General features: G+C 31.0%; 2 protein-coding genes across 7 annotated transcripts in view; one reads left to right on the plus strand and one right to left on the minus strand.

Annotated features, from left to right (window-relative positions):
- The window catches only part of LOC126845342 (protein alan shepard), a 124,199-nt gene extending 120,172 nt beyond the window's left edge, over positions 1-4,027 (minus strand). For 3 of the 6 annotated variants that reach the window (XM_050583998.1, XM_050583999.1, XM_050583995.1), the window contains exons 1-3: positions 3,840-4,026; positions 2,540-2,683; positions 936-1,063 (exon numbers count right to left, since the gene is read on the minus strand). In XM_050583998.1, coding sequence (XP_050439955.1) covers positions 936-1,034 — 99 coding nt within the window. In that variant the 5' untranslated portion in view covers positions 1,035-1,063; positions 2,540-2,683; positions 3,840-4,026. Of the gene's footprint in view, positions 1-935; positions 1,064-2,539; positions 2,684-2,799; positions 3,196-3,305; positions 3,710-3,839 lie in introns of those variants that run through there. The other 3 variants (XM_050584000.1, XM_050583996.1, XM_050583997.1) reach the window with 3 other exon arrangements.
- A 5,567-nt stretch (positions 4,028-9,594) lies between these two features.
- LOC126845365 (uncharacterized) lies at positions 9,595-11,572 on the plus strand. Its single transcript, XM_050584025.1, has 2 exons — positions 9,595-9,757; positions 9,895-11,572. The coding sequence occupies exons 1-2, from the start codon at positions 9,671-9,673 to the stop codon at positions 11,188-11,190; spliced, it is 1,383 nt and encodes a 460-aa protein (XP_050439982.1). The 5' UTR covers positions 9,595-9,670; the 3' UTR covers positions 11,191-11,572.
- Positions 11,573-22,087: the final 10,515 nt, after the last annotated feature.

The following is a 22,087-nucleotide window of genomic DNA, read 5'->3' on the forward strand; positions in this document are numbered from 1 at the left end:
TGACAAGAGAATAGAATAATGTGCTGTCGATAACATTTATCAACAAGGGTAAGATGCTTCGTCCTAAAAACGAGAAACCGTACACCGTATTTTATAATTTGTGACAGCAACAAATCGATCTTACCACGCTTAAAGGTACAAGACAATAACATTAAAAAAAAAATTCATGCTAAAAAGTATCGACTGGACAAAACTTGGTTTTATTTTTATTAAACAATATTTTCCGTTTAAACGGGTTCGTTAAGGCTCTTTGCATAATTTCTTTCATTATTTTACTATAGACAAAATATAAGTACTAAATACACAAATTTATAATATAATCGTATAATAAAATAAAAACCCGTTCACATTATTTGTGTAAAGATTAATATATAAATATTTAATCAATTCGGCTAGTTGCTCGAACGTTACGACCGAACAACGTTGAAATGGTAAAATCATTGTTAATCATTCTACAATCATCACAGTGTTGGGCGCAATTGATAATCGATTACAAACTTTAATCTTAATAGAGAGTTTAACCGTTTATCATTAATTTTTTTAAGCAAATAGTAAGATGTTTTAGTAACAACAATAATAATAATACAAGTTATTGCTAGTCAGAAACAAAGAAATTTCTGATCATTAATGCAATCACAATTACAAATTAACTGCTAATTTTGATCAGACCATAAGAATACACTGCTAATTTAGAATTGCATTACACTGACGTTACGATTACAATTATTCACTGTTGTTGATCATCAATAACGTTTCACCCAACAACGTAACGACCGAGCTTAATTCAAACTCGACCGCACTATTGCCGCCGGCTGCAATACTTAATCAACCGATACATACGCAACAATTGTTATACATAATTTTATGTTGCTTATGCAAAAAAAACTTAACTAAGTTTACAAAACACACACACACACACACTCAAAAGTACTCACACTAGAAAAATGTGGGTGCGCCGGTGGCCTCGGAGCCGCATAATATGTTGCAACTCCTCCTGCATGTTGCATAGAGTGCATTACCGTTGCGACTTGCATTTGAAAAAATTGTAGAAAACTTTTATAATCTGAAAAAAATTAAATTCAAACAATGTTGCATATTTTCTAGTGTGTAAGTCAATAGAATTTTTATTTGTCATGCAACGCTATAAATAATATAACATAGCCAACGACAAATATGACGTTAAGGAGGTTTTTTTATTGTTCAATTTCACCCCGATTGATAAGTGTTCTTTGAATTTATTTATTTTTTGGTAACATTTTATAGTTGATGGGTAAAGCTACAATATATTACAATATACAAACACTTTATTTAATTTTACAAAAATGCAATAAATTTGTAAACGTCAAATGCTATAAAAAAATATATTTTTGTTCTATTTCTCAGGTAAACAATGCATTTTTGCCCTTCACTTTTCAGATATTTAAAAAAAATTATAATTCTCGTTAAATTTCTTGTACGTACTATGTAGCCAAATATCATACAGCAAGATATATTTTATTTTATTTGTATTACTTTAAAGGCAATTATTATTGCTAAAAAAAAAAACCGCTTACAAAGTAAAATGAATAATTTATTAAAGAAAATGAAAAATACTCCACTAAAAAAAACCATAAACAACTATGAAACGTATGTTTTTAAGACGTTTTGATAATTTTAATATAAAAAAAAAATATCTACTTCTTTCAAATGTTTTATTTAATTTCTGTACATTCGATTTGGTTATATATATATATTTATAAATTCAATATTTGTTTAATTAAAATAACAAAATTTGTCCGCTAATTATTTACTAGAAAAATTAAAGGTTTGCGATATGTTATTTATCAAACTAAATAAATCATTAATAATTATCAACAGATAAGAATTGTATAACAATTTTTTATTAAGCCTGAATTATAATTTCAACGTATTTCTCGTCCAATAATCAAATTTAACAATTTATTAAAACATTTTATATTTTATAAAAACAAAAATCCGCATATTTAACGTAGTAACAACAAAACCTATTTGAATATATTTTTTTTAAATTGTATACATAGTTTTATTAAAAAAAAAATGTTACTACAAGATATGGAGCGTGCACTAGCTTAGACATAAATTATCAGTGGATCTCCTTACGTTCAATGAAAATTATAATATAAGGTATTAATCATATTCGAAATACGTTTTACTTTGTCAAAATGAAATATCGATCGATTCGCTTGTAAGAAAATTTCAGGGGAGTTCCATTGATTTGACATTAAAATTCATCGATTCTAAAACAAACTATATTATATTAGTATATTATTTTAAGTATAACAACAACTCGTTCGAACTACACTATTATTATTTACGACAACAAAACGGTATTATTACAGAACATCTAACGACGATATTATAATATATATATTGTTAGCTCACGCCTATTCCGATACTGCACAATACATTTAACTAGTGTACGACTATGATATTGTTTAAAGCGTTGTGAGTTTGTCGATTGTCGATCGCTGTGGCCAAGCCGGTCGACTTCTTAGCAGACACTTAACACAGACTCGCTTACCGAAAATAAAAGACTATTTGATATGAACGTAGCGGCAATCCAAAAGTGGAACGGACGACTCGCCCAATTCTCGATACGCTGTATTATTTACGTTGACAAACGTGTGTCTACAGCCAAAACATGTTTGCCTACGTCGAGTTTTTCCTGAAAAAAAAAAGCAAAACAAAACTATAGGTAAGCGTTAAAGAGACGAGGAACGGGAAGCAGACGCCCGAAGAGTGCGGTATTCGGTACGGTATAGTAGTAATCACACCATGTACCTACAAGGTGGAGGGCTAGCGCGTTTGGCAGTCGGATCGGTGGCCGGTACGATATCGGAAGACGTACGTGTCGAACAGTCGATTAATTAATTAAAGTCATGTCGTGTTTATGTCCAGGGCACGGTCAAAGCGGCGTAGTCGATTGATTTTGTCGAGTCGGTCGAGAGATAATACGAAGAAACAAAAAAAAACGTTACCTACTACACGCGGGCGGGTGTCGATATCTCAGTCTTTCTGAAGTTCACCCAGAGTTTATTTATTTTTTTTTTTTGTGGGACGAGGGAAGTGGGAGGAGGTTTTTGAAAAAAAAAAATTTTTTTTTTGTTTTTCCAAAAAAAACAAAACTACCGGCACCGACGGAGATCACACACACACAGACACCCCTCTAAAAGGCCAAACGATTACACACGCCCCGGACTGCACCACACACAGCAGCTGATCGGACGGCCCATCCCCGTGTGAATGTCATAGAAAAAAGAAAAAAAAACAGAAAATCCAAAACGCACCTCCCTACTGCGGCTGCTGCTGCTGCAGTCGCTGTTGGCCGCGTCCCTGGGGCCGCCGGATCGATTTTGCCCAGTTGTGTTTTCATGGAAACAAAAGCGAAAACCGTCCCTTCGAAGCGACGAGGGGCGGCGAGCGCGCCCTTTTTTGCAATTGAAACAACACGAATCAGAAGATAGTAGCAAAAATAACAAATAAAACCGGACTTGAATCACAGCCCGAGTACGGCCAATGTAGAGGTAAACACTTTGGCGATTGACAAACACTGTTGTTGTGTTGTTGTCAATAATTATCGTTATTTACCCGCAAAGTATACACAACAATATGACGATGAATTGAACGTCCATACGCAATACGCTATCATAGCCGATATTAATATTATTATTGTGGACTTTTACCGCACACACACACACACACACACAAAACCGCAGTAAAAATGGAAAATATATAATATATTATTTGTACCGAATAATAATAATAAAATCGATAGCCGGCGTAAACACTAAACTATAATAAATAGTATTTATTGTACTTACGGTGGCGACGATTCGGTGTCGTATAAAAATATTATTACTGTTATTATTACATATTATTATCGTTATTTGTTACATAATATTGTTATTATTATTATTATTTTGTTCGTACAGCGGTATTTATTATTGGGTTGAGAGAGAAAAAAATTGAAAACAAAACAAAACGATGACCGCGAACGAATCTCACTGACGGGCGGAGCAGCTGTTCTGACTGGCCTGATGGACGAGTGGTGCGGTGGGGGGGGGGGAGTCGGATGCCGGGTCTGGAGGCGATAGCGTTATCATCATACTGCTGTTATCACTGTGTTGTTTGTTTGTTATTCGGACTCTTGTCGTTTTAGGTCGCGTGACGCCATCTAACGGTAACGGCACGCCGTAGTTTGGAGTTTTGGTGTTTCGCCGCCAGATCACGACGATCTCAGTACAATCACAAAATTATTATCATTATAGACAGAAAGCAGAAGGGTAAGTAATTTTCAATGTATACAAAAACCATTTAGTAATGGACTATTTAGAATTCACAAAATAATATTATAACGTCATCAAAATAATTGTAATTTAATGTTATGATATTAAATATATTGTGTCATGTCGGCTATTTGAAAACTGCATAATATGTTGACATTTTTTAAAATATGTGCATTTTAATCCATTTATGGTCATTAACATCCGAGCCCTTGTTATATCTATACACAACAAATGATGATTTTTGTGAGATAAGTATCTTCGCCGTGTTAAGTTTTATCAGAGTCCAGGGAATACCTACCTCTAAAAACCTCCTATTTCAAAAATAAAAATAAAATTGAACCACTGTAAAAAAAAAAAAGTTCATTGAGTCAAGTATTATAAAATGTATGTGTCACACACTAATATTGAACCAAATTTAAATTACAAAAAAACTTTCAATACAAAACGTTATCTGATAAATTTATTAGGAACTTTGTTGAATAGGTCCCACGTTTTTGTTTTTAGTAAAAAATTAAAGATGTTTAACATCACTTAAAATTGTAGTTCATTTTCAAAGTAATTGACATTTTAAATAAAATGAGCTACAATTGTGATTGGTATTGCAATTGTTCTTGTAGTAAAATTATTTTTAACTTTTTAGTTCACCTTTTTACTATCTTTTAGAAAAGCTTATGTTTTTAAACAAGTTTTTTTTTTTAATTTATTTATTTTGGCGTTTTAGACCAAAAAGTCAAACAAAATTTCAATTAGACCGTCCAATGTAGTTGAAATTTTGTCTGGCTTTTTGGTCTAAAATAAACCAAAACGGCTTTAACTCGTAGAAAAAATTATTTCAATTATTAAAAGTAATACCTACCTTGAAGCTTATACAAATTCACCTGTAATTAATAAGTATAATAACTATTGACATGGTCGAAATTGATTAAAACCTCGTTTTTCTTAAATATTGCCCATACAAAACTTCTTAAAAACAGACCACATGCAATCTATATATCAATAAAGAGCTTATGGGGTACTAGCACTCCAAATTAAAAAATAATCCCCCTCTAATATTTTCTCTGTTAATGTGCTTAAGCCTGTGCTTATAAAAATGTTTAATATAAAAAAAAACCCAAAAGCTTTTTGCTGAGTTGATAATAGTACTTATTATTACAGTAATATTTATCAATTTCATGTGTGGCTATCACTTTCCCTATTAGTTGTGCATCTTGTGAACGCTCGTTTACTGCTTTGAGGAAAATAAAAATTTGTCTTAGGGTTTCAATGAAACAGGACAGACTTATATATTTGCCAATATTATAAATAGAAAAATATATGGCACATCTGGTTAACATAAACATAGGTATTCACACATTTGCAGAATAAGCAAAGCGTATATCTCTTGTATAAAATACCTGTAAATTATAATATTGCATACATTTTTAATAGTTTTTGTTTTAAAATAAAAATGCTAATAAACTTAAGTGTTAATAATGTCAAATTGATAATAGTCCTTGCTCAAAAAAACATTGACCTCATTAATATTAAATTTAATTTAAATACTTACATGGAAAATGCAGAGCTCAAGCACTCTCAATTTTTTTAGTGAAATTGTGCCTATGAAAAACAATTGTAATTTATCCTATAGAAATTACTGTGATAGTCTGACAATAAAAAAGTTAGCAATGAATTGTAGCCAAAAATATACCAATAACCATTCAATACAAATGTTTTTTTTTTTTTTAAATTACATTTCTGACTTATTTACCAAATGTAACTTGTGTTTATGAATTTAATATTTACTTATAGAGATACTTAAAATATATTAAATTTGTACACATCTATTTTAAACGTTTTACTTTAATAAAAAACAAGTAATTGAAATAGTTAATTTTACAAAATCAACACAGCAATTTTATCACTGCTTATTACTGCAAAGTAAAAAAGTATTTTAGTTCAAAATAACGTTGAACATTTTTTAAATAAATATAAACTGTATTTAAAATTCCATAAAGTTATCAAAGCAATTTCCTTATTGCATATTTTATTAATAATGTAATATAATAATATATATAGTTTTTTTTTAATTTAAAGTCATTTCTACAGCATCATTGTATAATAAGTATACTAAATATTATATTATGCAATAATGGTATTACGGTAATAATATTATTTGGTTCACAAAAATATCTGATAATATATTATTATACTTTATTATTGGCTTTTATGTGGTGTTGGACTACCGTTAAATAATGAATAACATGTGCACAGTAGTTTCATGATAATATAAAAACAAAATTAAATATGTATTCCAATCATTTAAATTAGACTTCCAAATAACTTTTTTAAATACATTTATAAAATACTTTTTTTTTGACGGTGAGAGGTAGTGTTAGTGAGTTTTTGTGGGCATTTAAGCCCTCCAAGTCTAACTGTGCAAATGTATAAGTATTATAATATAAATTTGATTAAAACGTTTTTTTATTCTAAGTAACCGACACATATGTAATTATTGACATTATTATTATTATAAAAATTCCATAAATTCATCTGTAAAAACTAACTAAATGGTTGATCTGGCAATACATGTACAAAGTACCTTTTTTCTTGAAAATATAATTTTTTTTGTGTAAAATTTTGCTTAAGGCTTTCAGTCGATCGTAGAAGATATAAAAAAAATATAGAAAAAAAAACCCCAACAAACTGTAGGTATCGCACACATTAATCATAACTTAATTTCATACACATATAATATTATTATTATTACTCACATTATTTGATATATTATGTAATAACAAATTTGGGTTGTCTTTGAATCAAAATTGGAAACTTAAAAAATAAAGACCATCCTATTATACGGACCCGGACATTTTGCCTAATAATTACAATTTTGAAAAACCCCAGAGGCCAAAGTTTTATTAATGTAATTGTATTTCTACCCCCTCTCCATCGAAATTGTCCATGATAAAAACAAAATGGCAGCGTAAGGGTCAGCCAATCAAATTATTTTATTTAAAATGATAATATATATTCATATATAGGTATGGATTTTTAAAACTACTACAAAACAAAAATTAAAACACATAAGTGGCTGCACAATTGTTATTATAATTTGTTTTTTGAATTTCACCGAATAACTACAGGTAAAAGCTAGTTGGGACAGATAGTAAATAATACTTAGAAGGTAAAGTTATACTTACCTTGAGAGTTGAGACACGTTACAAAAACTAATCTGTGAACGAGGAAGACATTTTTATCATGTTTAAACGATTTTAAATTTAATAAACAACGATTTGAAATCCGACGAAGACGAGTGACATTGTGATTAATTAGTTGTAGGTTTCATCCGACACAAATTGTTGTTTAACTATTGTAGTTATAAGATAGAAACCATAGCTGTTAAAAATAGGGTTAGAATTTGTTTGGATTAATATTTTTAGATCCGGGAGATGTTTCTGAAAACAATAATTTACATACCTCGAACAACTGTAAAAATATATACAAGTTTTGTACTTTGAATTCACTATCTTAAACTGCAACCCCAATTCCCACAAGTTATAATATTTAAATTATATTTTTCACAATTTTTAACTTTCCAAACATGTGTATTAAACTAATTCATCAAAATCTGAGACCCAAAAGTCAACTGGTGTACGGTTGAGAACCTTCTATTTCACTTCATCTTTTTATTAGTAAATTAAATTTGTTTGGTACCTATATGATATGTTATTTTTTAGGGAAGCTAATTTTACAATTAAGCGAGCCATTGATCGAGCTAAAAATGATAAACTACTATATTCGTTTAAAAAACTATATTAATGATTATTTAAGATATTATTTTTCTGATGATTAACTGTGATTGTATTTTATAATCATGATATTATGTAAGAACACATATTTTACTATAAATAGTTTTTTTTTCAATAACAACCATTACTATAACTTTCTGTATGGTCCATGAAAATACTTAGTTTTTATAATATCAAGTAAGACATAAACTATCACTGCATTCTATATTTACCCACACCATTAGAGTTGACAAAAGAGTAAAATATAATTAATTTAAGCACATACAAATAATAACAGCTTTCTATATTATATGATTAAACCAACCACAACTATAAAACGAAAAGTTGTTATAGATTTGTAACTAAGATAATATAGTACAGCTAACTCTATAATATATTTATAAAACTCCACTATATATAGGTAACATACAAATTACAATATGGTAATTTTAAGTATGGTTTAGGTTATGCGATTATATAGTAAACTAGATCAAACAAAAAAAAAAATGTTTAACTTAGATGTAAGGCTTTCAAGGCATTCATTTTACATCGATTGGATTTAATTATATGTATATATATTCAATTTATGTGTACTTGTACTTTTTCTTCCTTTATTTAGGCACACAAAGAAAATATGTTCTTTCTATTTTGGTTTTTTGTTTTATGGCGAGAAGAAGCCAATAGTATATTTTAATAACCGAGCATAGGTCAACTTGGCAGTATAAACAGAGCCTTCAAGCAGCAGGTTAACAGTCAAAAAGTGTAACAAGTAGGGTTTCACAGAAAAATTCATTCAGTTCTATAATAATTACTTGACCACTTTTGTAAAAAAAAATTTCAAAACTTTATTGAACAGTTTTTTTGATTTTAGTGCAAAAAAAATCAAAAGTGGTCAAATTATTTTTTTGCGATCGGTGATTTCGATATAATATTTTTTTTTCAATTTTACTCGGCCAGGTAAAAAAATAAAAAAATTATAACCTAAAACTTGTATTTAAGTACACAAAACTCTTAAAGAGATGTCCATAAAAAATATTGTCATGATTTTATAATAATTTGTTTTTAAGATTTAACGTGTTTATGTAAAAAAAAAAATATAGACAAAGTCTGCGAAAAACAGTTTTTTGGCAATTAAAAAAAAATACTATAGTCTTAAATTTTTCCTTCGTTTAATACCTATGTTATGGATACATAATATGAGTTCAAACACCTGACAAATTTTCAAATAAAAGGTCGTAAAATTACCTTAATAAAATGATATATATTTTAATTTTTTTGATTTTACCAACTACATAATTAGTCTCCAACACTATTAGGGTTTATAGTATATTCGCACAAAAGTCTAACGCCATAAATAACGATAAGTAAACTAGATTATTTTTATTTTGTCTAGGTGTCTAGAATTTATTAGCCGTTCATAATTTATAAATACGTTATACAAACAAAAGTGTTTGCTTAAGATGTTTCAAATGTGCGAAACAAATTTCGGTTACCAGTGTAAACCGCTATTTCCGTTATAACTCGAATAACTCAGCTATACATTATTACCTATAATTCCATTTTGACTAGTTGCACTTAAGTAGTAAAACTTTTTAAAAAATGATTGCACACAACTGTATCTTTTTGTCAACATTTGTAATACTAACAGTCGACTACTTTATGATAATTGAATCAACAAACAACAAAGTAAGTATAATTTTTTTTCCACCATATTAAAAGTACGTTTTTACACACTTATAACATTTAGAAAGTCCTAAAATTGTCGTGTCCAACCTATAATAAATATTGTATTGAGTAAATATTATTATATTTTATTTTTACAGGTTTCGCCGTCATATTACATCAATCAAGCGTTCAGTGTTTCATACGTTAATATAGTGAATAATTTGATAACCTACAATGAGCGAGAAATAAAATTGAGTGAAAAAGAAATCACAACTCTGACAACTCCCGTTCGGACTTACAACGACACCAAAGGCCTCGATATGGGGTTTGATAAATTCGAAAAGAAACTGCAAGATTTGAAATGTACTTGCTCTCTAATCGTTAAACCCAAACTGGCGTACTTGTCAAATATTCTGGAAGGCTTGCAAAGTGGCGGAGCTATAGAAGTGGCAAAAGACAAATTGACCGTGTTGAAGGAAGAAGCGGGTCTTATGGTTCTGACGTTCCAAATGGGCCAAGTCAAAGCGGGCAAATGGTTTTGGAGTTATTATTTGAAAATCGCGGCGATCGTTGAGTACGAGAGCAACAAAAACTTCTTCGGGCAAACTGTTTTCGGAGAAGAGGAATTGCAAAGCGGTATTGCAGATTTCATAAAGTATTGCAAGGATAACAAATACCTTCCCAAAAACCGAGCGGAGTCGTCCGGTTCGGCGTGGAAAAATTCCAACGTGCCGGTCAACATGTTTCAAGAACTTAGAGGCGCGGCTGCAACAGCTATCGCGTACGACGCCATGAAAAACATATCTATCGAAGGTCTGTATCTAAAACCGTTATGGGACGAACACGAATTATTGTTCGGCCAAATCACCGGCTCGGTCGTGGAATGGGGACCAGCGATACGACGGCACGCAGCCGAAGTGGACAAAACCGATGAATACATTGCGGACCGCCAATGGATATCGAAACCGTTCGGACACCTCAGTTACCACAAGTTGATCAAACAAATCGTCACCACCAGAGCGTACGTCTATCTGTGGGTGATGTTTGTGATTTTCCGCGAAAAAATGCCGCCCAACATGGACGAGAACCGTTTCAATACATTTTACACGCAGTCCATCAACATAATAAATACGGTAATGGAATTCATGTCGCATACGGACAATTTTTTTTATGATACAGTCACAGAGTACCACTGGACCCGGCCGGAAAACACAAGTCTCGGCAATCTCATAGCTAGAGTATCGAGAAAAGCCAAAGACGCTTTAGTCGAGTTGAACGGCAGGAATTCCAACGGAAGCGATTGGATCAGCGTCGACGTATACGACGAACTGAGCAACGACAATATGATGATGGAATTCCTCAAAGAATTTTTCGATTACTTTAAAAATCTAAAAGCCAAGTTAGGTCCTTATTGTTATGTGCTTGCGATGAACCTTCTGAGCGAAGGCGATTAATGCCATTTATTTTCACGGCTAAATCATGTATCCTACTTTGCACATGTCGGTAATGCAATGACATTGCAATTTGTCTTCTCCTAAACTTTAATACGCCATTCTTTCTGGACAGCCTGACAATTCGCATGAGTCGCGGAAATGCTCATTGTTGATGTCTCGTTTTTTATTAAATATTTAATTACACTGTTTAATTTTAGTAGTACTACTATAATATTGTTTGTTTAATGATATTGTCATTATTTAAAAAAAAAATAATAGAAAATTATTCTTTTTAACTGAAAGATTTGAATTATAAGATTTTGTATCTTTTTTTTAAAATTAAATTAACACTAACATTGATTATTTTTTTTATTCACAAATAAAGTACATTTATAATTTTTGTTCCACCTTATGTAGTAATATTATATTTGTAATGTATGTAAATTATTATAATTTAATTTATTATTTGTTTTATTATAATAATGATTTTATAATACTAAAAGTAAATACAGTTGTAATTTACACCACAAGTTATAAATTCTATACAAATAAAAATGAAATGTTATTCGCTGCATGGGTTGAGAAATACAATTGCAACAAAGTACTCACAAATAACACACCTATCTATATTTTTTATTTAAGCTTAAGTATATATTTAAAATATAATTACTTGAAAAAAAAAACACTATTTAAATAATATTTATTTAAATTATTCAAATAATGCACAACTCTGCGTGTGTTTTATAGTGTTTGGTTTGTTGCATGTTGGGCATATTAGTTGGGGCTCGTAATTAAATAAATTCGAATGAGTGAGATAGTACAATTCGAGTTCTTGTTTGAACTTGTATGTTTTGTCTTGTCTTGTCGGCGGTACGTTTGAATAATGCGGAAATTGCTGTGTTGTTTGTGCGAAATCAATGATACAGATTTTCGAATAAAGGAAAATGTTTAAAATAGTTTTGTAAATATTTGATATATTTTAGGTGTCCCTGAGTTCACATTAAAATCCATCATGACAAATTATTATTGATAAATAAGCCAGAATGTAATTTGAAAAAAAAATAATGGATTCAAACAAAATTTTACAACTACTATTTTTTTGTATCGTTGTAATGTACTCTTTGGTAGCTGAAAAACTAGAAGAGTTATATTATTATTTTTTTTTTTAATTCAGCGACCTCATATTAATCAAATAATATAGTAAACTTAATCATTTTCAGTAGTGATTTTCATGGTGTGCCAAGTTAACGGTTAAACAAAAAGGCCTCGCTGTTGTAATTTTTGATGCTAAAACTACCTACTGTTAAAGCACACACACACAACTCCGACACGTCATTTCCTCTGCAGTGGTATAAAAAAGACACCCCAACTACGGGGGGTTGTACGAGGGGTTACTACGAAGGGCTGTAGTAAGCGTCTTACGTTATTTCGACGGGGGAAAAAAATCCCATCACGTCGCCCTGTGCAAACAGAGGGTCGCACAAGTCCCCCAAGTGCCGGGAACAAAAGGCGAAAAGACCATTAAGACCGACTGTTCTCCGGCAGGAAGGGGAGAAACGGCACCCCAGTGAATGCACCCCGGATTTGCCTTGCTCCACGCCCCTGGGACCAGCTGTACTGCTTGTGTAGTTGTCAGAGCTGAATTACTAAATTTACAAACCTCCCTACGTTCGTCTTCGTTGTTTACCATACGGATAAGAAAATGCGAATCTGGAAACAGAAAGAATCCAGCACAGAGTCTACACCTAGCATATTTCAAAACCAGCACAGTATAGGTACTAAACAGGTGTTAAGTGCAAATGTTTGAAATTCATTTGAATAGTTGTCGTCTAAATCATTGGTGCCTGTTATACATTTTGCACAAAGATCCAGTTGAGAGGATGAACGTTTTATAAAATTAAATGCTATGCTGTATTTTTGCTTATTAACCGTTCTTTACACTTTATACTTTTTTACATTTTTTAAATAACTATTTTTTTTAAATTAGATGTTCCCACAAAACTATCCCTTTTACAAGTGTATCCAATAAAAAGTTAATTCAATAGTTTGTTTATTCGTTTTACTTACTATTTTGTAGCATAATTTATAAACATGAACAATTGTAATCCGTACATATCAATTATGTCATACCTGCCGCTGTTTGTAAATTTGAATGTTAAGTAATACAAAAATAAAAATATTTTATTAGTGATATAATTTTCTATGTGTATTAAAAAAAAACACACACGATGGAGTTATTAGATAAAATGATTTGAGTGTTTTTAAGCGGCCAGTGCGCATTATTTTTTATGTTAGGTTGGTATAACTACTGTAAATCAAATATTTAGGCTGAACAAGTTGACTGGCTTGAGTATCATATTTAACTCTCAAAAGTCCATAGATCCCATATAGCTTGCTAGTCAACTTATAAATATATGACAAGCGCTTACAATATTGCAATAGCTTAACTAATTTACTTATTAAGCAGATTATTGTATTAATTGTAAATATTTTGTCAAATAAACAAGATGATCAATGAGAAAAAATGTAAGAGAAACACGTGGTTGTAAGTTTATGTATATTCAATAATGAAATTCTAAAAAATAGGCATATAATTAAGTTTAAGTTTTGTTGTTTTTTTTTTACTGTTCCTATTGTTACATTACCTGGATAACAAACCTGGATAATTTGAGTTTACAAGTAATAATTAAACAAAAACAAGTTTTTCGCATTACAATTTTATTTACTGTTTCGAATAATATTACTTATTTCAAATAACGTATAATTTAATGTTTTTAAAATAATGATTTATGAAGTACCTTTTAACAATTTTTATTCACTTAAGCCTATGTTATGATTAGTCATAAGTTAATAATATTCTCCGTTTTGACATACTATTGGAGTATTTGTGCACAAAGCTATTTTAATTTTTAATAAAGCCCATATTAAATACATCCTAATTTTAACTCGCAAGGATTTATTTTTAATTCATTCGTCTTGTGAATTGTAATCCAATGACGAATGCCTGTTAGTATCTCAATCAATCTTTTAACTTTTAACTTTATCCAAACTATCATAAAAATATTATAGGGATCTTCGTATTTATCGAAAAACAAATTTATTTAGTTTTATTATTGTTTTTTAGCATCGAAAACGAGTTGATGTACTTAACTTACACATAACTACTGCAAAAAAAAAATTCGTTACAATCTAGTTTAACAAAAAAAAATAATAACAAAATACATAATGTACGTCAAATAGAAACAGAATTAAATCTATAAAAGATATTTACAAAATGTAGCGGGGTATACACAACAGAATATATTGTGTTATATTGTCCACTCATATAATAGGGATTTCTCTGCTGTGTAACTGACAATGTGTAATGAACATCTCTCTTTTCTAGCGTTTCTTTTTAGTATGACTACGCTTGTGTACTTTTAAATTTGACTTATGGGCATATGGACTTTTCACAGATATTGCATTTCAGCATGGATACGTTTAAGCAGCTCGAGATGCTTGTTAGGGCAAATTATTTAGAGCACTCATTGCATTTGTATGGTTTTTTGCCGCCCTGAACATTGTGATGATCAATAAGATTGGACGAAGATGTATAATATTTTAAACAAACTTCACATTTGTACAGTTTTTCACTGGTATGAGTGCGCTCGTGTATTTTGAGCGAATAAATTTGAGCGAAACATCTCTGACAAACGCTGCACACATAGGGCTTCTCTCCACTATGGAACCTCCGGTGTTTAGTGAAATTTGAAGAACTAGTGAAGGTCTTAGGACAATCTGGGCACTTAAAGGGCTTCACCCCAGTGTGAGTACGCTGATGCGATGTAAGGGATGTCTTTAGAGTGAACGCTTTTTGGCATACGTCACATACATGCGGTTTCTCTCCACTATGTGTTTTTTGGTGCCTAACTCGTTGAGATGAGCGTGTGAAACATTTGTCACAGACATTGCATTTGAACGGTTGTTCGCCAGTGTGCACTCGCAAATGAACCGTCAGCTCATAGTTCCGTTTAAATGTTTTATCGCAAATACTGCATGCAAATGGTCTCTCTACGCTATGAACCCTCCGATGATGATGGAGATTAGATCTGCTACCAAAACATTTATCACACACATTACATTGGTATTTCCTACCATTTTGTATTGACATTTGGTGATTTTTTTGAAATTCTGTTGGGAGACTGTTTTTTGATGTTGAATATAAATTATTGTGTGTTTTTGTCAAGTGATGGGCAATTTTCTTTTTAGTGGCAAACGATTTATTACACTCATTGCATATATATGATTTTTCTACATTGACAGTGTCGTCCAGCTCTGTGTTCTCAACATGAATCTGTGAAGTCAAACACCGCCCATCAATTGCATCCACTTCTGTTTTTGTTTCATCTTCCTTCAACAGAATTCGGCTCATTCTAAAAAAAAAACAGTGCATATTTTAACTAATGAAATTATGAACAAAAAATTGATAGAACATTGTGTTGCTAACTTTAAGTCTGTATTGGTAATTTAAATAATTTTTAGTAGTTTATCAATTATTTTTATAAAAAATAGAAAAAATCATTGACAAGTTCACTCAAATGAAGCCTCGAAAGTTTAATGCTAGGTATGCAATATTGTGCATACTATGTTATAGTTTTTAATACATTTTTAAGAAGTGAAAAATTACATCAATTATTTTTACTTTTAGATTATAGCACCAATCAATAACTAATTTTTTTTATCATTATAATTTAATTTCTGTGGTTGATGAGACTTTTATTTCCTATAGGTTCTAGGACCACCAAGTATCAAGCAACGCCACTAGTAGTAGTGTACAATTAGTATCCAGAAATAGTCATTATTAATCTGCATAGTGTCAGCTAGAAATATTTAATGACTAATAAATAAATATAAAATTATTAAGTCATTTGATTATTTTCAGATTCATCCATGTCTTAAGTTTTTAACTGACGTTTCAGACTCACTAGGGAGGTTATCTTTATAGAAACAGTCACTGTTCCACCGTCACCACTATAATCACAATAAAACAGTGCTGTCGCTCTGAGAATAGACTCTGCGATGGATCTGAAATGTCAGCAAATAACTGTAAACACGGATAAATTAGTTAGTTATCAAATTAATATTTCAATCCACAAAAGCTTTAACACAATCACAAATTATAAAGATGTGTCAAGTATTTATACAATATAAGAAAACAATTGAAGATGTTTGTGAAATAAAACCATTAAATAATTAATTGAAAGCGGACAATTTTGAAAGAATTTTAAACTGACAATATTTAAGATAAACTGAGTTAATTAATTTCGAAAACAATTTTATATGTTGTATTTAGTTGAAAAAGATTCTGTATTTTGTCCATTTTCTCTCTACGAGGCTGTATTATTTCTAGAACTTGAAGATTTTTCTTACACAATCGACCTCTGTTGCATGTTAATGGTTATGTAAATATCCTAGCCTTACTCAGTAGTGCACAAGAAAAGATACAGTGGTGCAATTGATATTCCTTTCTAAGATACATTATAGTATAGATGCACATAAAAAAAGTAAGAGGTGATAATTACAAGTACTAGTGTCGGACACCTCTCATCAAAAAAAGTATAAGCGGCACTGTATTTTACTCCTTTACTTTAAATTTTTAATATCATTTAAGAATAAATCATTTGCACAAATCGATTTACACAAATTTAAAAATGAACTATCCAATAAATTATCATAAAAATAAAAGTTTGTTTGTGATTTTATAGGTAGTAATGAACCAAATTAAACAAAATTTTTTAGTTTTATAACTTAATTTAAAATAATAGGCTAAAAACCTTGGATTTTTAGGCATGCTGAAAGAATTGCAACTGAAGAATTAATATTCTTCTAGCACTACTATATGTGGTAACTTAATGAAAAGATTCATTCTTGAAACTGATGGCCGAAGACTACCTAGCCTCAGCTTGATGCCTTTGATACATATTTAGTGATTATGTCTTATTGAATATAATTAATATTGTTTATCTGGGTCATGGAATATAAGTAATAAATATTATATAACCTTATATGGTAGTATATGTGTACACTGAAGAAATCATGAGTAATATTTAAGTTGTTTTATACAAGGACCAATTACATCTGTAACCTAGATTATATCGTATATAAGACATAGTATTAAGGTGTTGGATTTACCATTCTATTACGGCTGCTGTTATAATTGAAACGTACGTTGTATATATATATTATTCTCTATACTGTGTGTGTTTTTTATGTTTAATAGTATTGTGTTAAACAAATTATTGTTGTGTTTTATTTTCTACTAAAATACTAACTTCCACCAAGATATACAGGCGTATATCGCAATAGGTTATTGGCCCAGACACATAGTCTCAGGCACAACAGTGAAGCATCAGAAGGCTAAGTATTTTATGTAGTTAAAATTCACTTATTCCAATTGTTCAGTAAGTACTATTTTTAAGTACGTTATCTTTTAACTATGGACGAGTCACTGAAGATTACAAAGCTGAGTAACTCGGAAGGCTGGACACTTTGGAAATTTCAAATGAAGGTAATAATTAATTAATTTGAGATAAGCGGTATAATTACAGGAGATTATAAAAAGCCAGTATATACAATAGCAACCTCCGAGAAAGAAGAGGATGCCAAGAAAAGGTTTCAGTTAGAACGAATAGCGTGGTCAAGGGCTGATAGTAAATGTCAAAGATTAATCGTCACGTCATTGAAAAATGGACCGTTACAATATTTGCTAAATTGTAGTACAGCATATGATATGTGGAACAAATTATTAAGTATCTACGAGCAAAAATCTGAAGCAGGTATACATTTATTACAAAATAAATTTTTCAGTTATGTAAAAGAGCCTACAGATGACATTTCGACGCATATCAGCAAACTACAGAATCTTCAAAACCAACTCGCTCTATCGGGAGAGAAAATCTCTGACAATATGTTGCTAACTAAAATTCTTATGACTTTACCGCCATCTTATAAACATTTTTACAGTGCATGGGACAGTGTACCTCAAGCAAGTAAAAACTTAAATGAACTTACATCTCGGTTGTTAATAGAAGAATCGAGAATGTCTCAAGGAGGTTCAGAAGTTGAAGCAGAGGAATCCAATGCTTTGACTGTCAAAAGATTTCAAAAGAAATTTTTTAAGAAGAATGGTGGTAATGTTGGTAATGAACGTAATTTTAGTAATAATAATACTAAAAAGATAGGTCCCTGTTTTTGGTGCAAGAAACTAGGTCATCTCAAGAAAGACTGCAGCAAGTATCAAAAGTACCAGAAGGATCAGGGTGAGGCGAAATCAGATTCGCCAAGTACAAGTTTAACAGGTCAAGCGTTCTATAGTGAATCTTTGGTTACTGATCGCAAAGAGAATCAATGGTATTTGGATTCAGGAGCTACTGAACACATGGCAAGCAACAGAGAGTGGTTTGTGAACTATAAAAAATTCAGGTCGCCAGTGGAAATAAGGATTGGCGATGGTACAAATTTACAGGCAGAAGGTTCGGGTAATATAAACATAATATGTTATGTGGGAAATAACATGAATACAAATTATTTGTCTAATGTGTTATATGTACCAAATTTAAAGTATAATTTATTTAGTACGGGCAAAGCATTAGATAAAGGTTTGAAAATGGAATTAGATAGTAAAAAGTGTATTTTTTTTAAAAACAATAAGGCCGTTTGCACTGGTGAACGCAAAAACGGGTTATACAATATGAACATTGAGATTGTACAGCAAATAGCCGACGACATGACATTGACCGAGCAAGGTAACGGACAAATGGAAGTGAATGCGGCAATCGCGGATTCCATTCAACTTTGGCATGAACGACTAGGGCATCAATGTAAACAGTACGTAAAATCTTGTTTGCTAAATATAAATGTAAGCGGTGATTGGAACCAGTTTTTGTGCGGTGACTGTGTTATTGGGAAGCAAACGAGAAAGCCATTTAAGAGTCGTTCGACTACATCGGGTAAAACCGGAGAGTTAATTTATGCAGATTTATGCGGACCGATGGAAAAAATTTCTCTGGGCAAGTCCCAATATTTTTTATTGTTCAAGGATGATTACACACATTATCGGACGGTCTTTTACTTGAAAAATAAAAATGAGGTCAAAAATAAATTAGAGTTATTTATAAGATCTGTTAAAAATGATTCTGGGAATAAAGTAAAAGCTTTAAGAAGTGATAATGGTTTAGAGTTTGTTTCTAAAGAAGTAACAAGTATTTTGCAGAAATATGGCATTCGACATGAAAAAATAATAGCGTACACACCAGAGCAAAATTCTGGGGCGGAACGTGAAATGAGAACTATTGTGGAAGCAGCACGAACATTACTTCATTCAAAGAAGATGGACATATCATTTTGGGCAGAAGCAGTTAATACATCAGTGTATGTACTCAATCTTACTGGTAAGAGTACTGTTGAAGGTAAAAGTCCATATGAGCTTTATTTTAACAAAGAACCAGATATAAGGCATTTAAGGGTATTTGGAACAGAAATGTATGTTCATATTCCAAAGGCCAAGAGACGAAAATGGGACGCTAAAAGTAAATTGTGTATTTTTGTCGGGTATTCTTTAGATAAACGTGGGTATAGGGCTTATTGTCCAAAAACTAAAACTATAAGAGATTATAGAGATGTTGTGTTTAAAAAAGAAATAAATACTAATGAATTAACATTTAGCGAAAGTGTAAGTCAAGATTATAATGTCGACGAGGAAACACCTCAGGCGGTAGAGGTACAACCAGAAAAACAACTAGAAGTCACGCCAACAGAACTACCAAGTTACAATCTTCGCGATCGAGGTCAATTGCGTAAACCGGTCAGATATGCATGTATTACGTCGTGTATTACAGAACCAATTAACTATAAAGAAGCAGTGAGCTGTCAGAATAAAAATGATTGGATTTTAGCCATGGATGACGAGATAAATTCATTGCATACTAATGACACCTGGACGTTGGTGCCAATTCCAGAAGGAAAGCAAGTATTAAATAATTCATGGGTTTACAAAATCAAGTACAATGGTAACGGGCAGGTTGATCGATTTAAGGCTCGATTAGTTGTTAACGGGTCTCGACAGATACATGGGATAAATTATAACGAAACATTTTCACCTGTAGTTAGATTTGAATCTATTAGAACAATTTTAGCCATTAGTGCGGCTCAGAAATTGGAATTATGCCAATTTGACATTCGTACAGCATTTCTATATGGTATGTTAGAAGACGAACTGTATATGGAACAACCGATCGGATATGACGACAATTCAGGACGGGTCTGCAAATTACGTAAGTCGTTATATGGATTAAAACAATCTCCACGGTGTTGGAATACACGGTTTAAGAATTTTCTTTTACAACTCAATTTAAATCAAAGTAAATATGATTCGTGTGTTTTCACTAATCATGAAAATAATGAAAAATTGATTTTAGCTATTTTTGTTGATGATGGTCTTATTGCGTCAGTCAATAAAACAAAAATACAGGTATTATTGTCTAAATTAGAAAAAAAATTTGAAGTTAAACATGGTAACTTAGATTATTTTCTAGGAATGGGAATTAAGAAATTAGATGATGGATCATTATTTATTAATCAAACTAATTATTCTAGAAATATTATTAAACGATTTAACATGTTAGATGCAAAGGATATCTCAATACCCATTGATAAATCAACGACATTGGATGTTCACACGGATTCGATAGTACTAAAAGAAGGTCAAGTACCGTATCGAGAAGCAGTGGGAAGTTTATTATTCCTGTCACAATTAACAAGACCAGATTTGGCATTTGCAGTTAATTTTGCATCACGATTTTTGACAAAAACAACTAATGCTCATTGGTCGATGGTCAAACGCATTATACGTTACGTTAAACATACAATTGATTATGGATTGGTGTATAAATCTGATAATAATTTAGATTTAAGAATATTTACAGATTCTGATTATGCTGGAGATTTAGAAACAAGGAGATCAACTTCGGGACATCTATTCATGTTGGGTTCATCTACAATATCTTGGCAAGCTCAACGTCAAGCAACGGTCTCTCTTAGCAGTACGGAAGCGGAGTTCATTGCAGCGTCGGACATTACGAAAGGACTAATTTGGTTTAAAAGTTTTTTACGAGAACTCACTAATAATAATATGTATGATAAACCTATATTATTCATTGATAATCAAAGTACCATTCGTTTAGTTAAAAATCCGGAGTTTCATCGAAAAACCAAGCACATCGATGTACGATATCATTTCATTCGTGAAAAATATAAAGAAGGTCAATTCGAAGTTCAATACATAAACACAGAAGAAATGTTGACAGATATCTTCACAAAAGCACTTCCAAAGGACAGATTTGGAATGATTCGATCAAGCATCGGAATACAGAAGATATCACAGTAGAATAAGTTAATTTAAGGGAATATTAATTAAGGGGGTGTATTGAATATAATTAATATTGTTTATCTGGGTCATGGAATATAAGTAATAAATATTATATAACCTTATATGGTAGTATATGTGTACACTGAAGAAATCATGAGTAATATTTAAGTTGTTTTATACAAGGACCAATTACATCTGTAACCTAGATTATATCGTATATAAGACATAGTATTAAGGTGTTGGATTTACCATTCTATTGCGGCTGCTGTTATAATTGAAACGTACGTTGTATATATATATTATTCTCTATACTGTGTGTGTTTTTTATGTTTAATAGTATTGTGTTAAACAAATTATTGTTGTGTTTTATTTTCTACTAAAATACTAACTTCCACCAAGATATACAGGCGTATATCGCAATATGTCTATTAATCCAATTTTCTATTATGTTGCTTACAATTATTTTTTTTAATATTCATACCGATTATTATTTTGAAACAAATTTCATTTCCA

This window comes from Adelges cooleyi, unplaced genomic scaffold (assembly GCF_023614345.1).
Source record: "Adelges cooleyi isolate 19-005CV unplaced genomic scaffold, UGA_ACOO_1.1 ACOO_flye_CR_arks_rails_tigmint_CR_PRNA_784, whole genome shotgun sequence".
In the NCBI taxonomy this organism is placed as follows: domain Eukaryota; kingdom Metazoa; phylum Arthropoda; class Insecta; order Hemiptera; family Adelgidae; genus Adelges; species Adelges cooleyi.

Coding starts and splice junctions, on each gene's coding strand:
- LOC126845365 (XM_050584025.1), top strand. CDS start 9,671: ATGATTGCACACAACTGTATCTTTTTGTCAACATTTGTAATACTAACA. Junction 9,758..9,894: donor TTGAATCAACAAACAACAAA/GTAAGTATAATT, acceptor TTATTTTTACAG/GTTTCGCCGTCATATTACAT.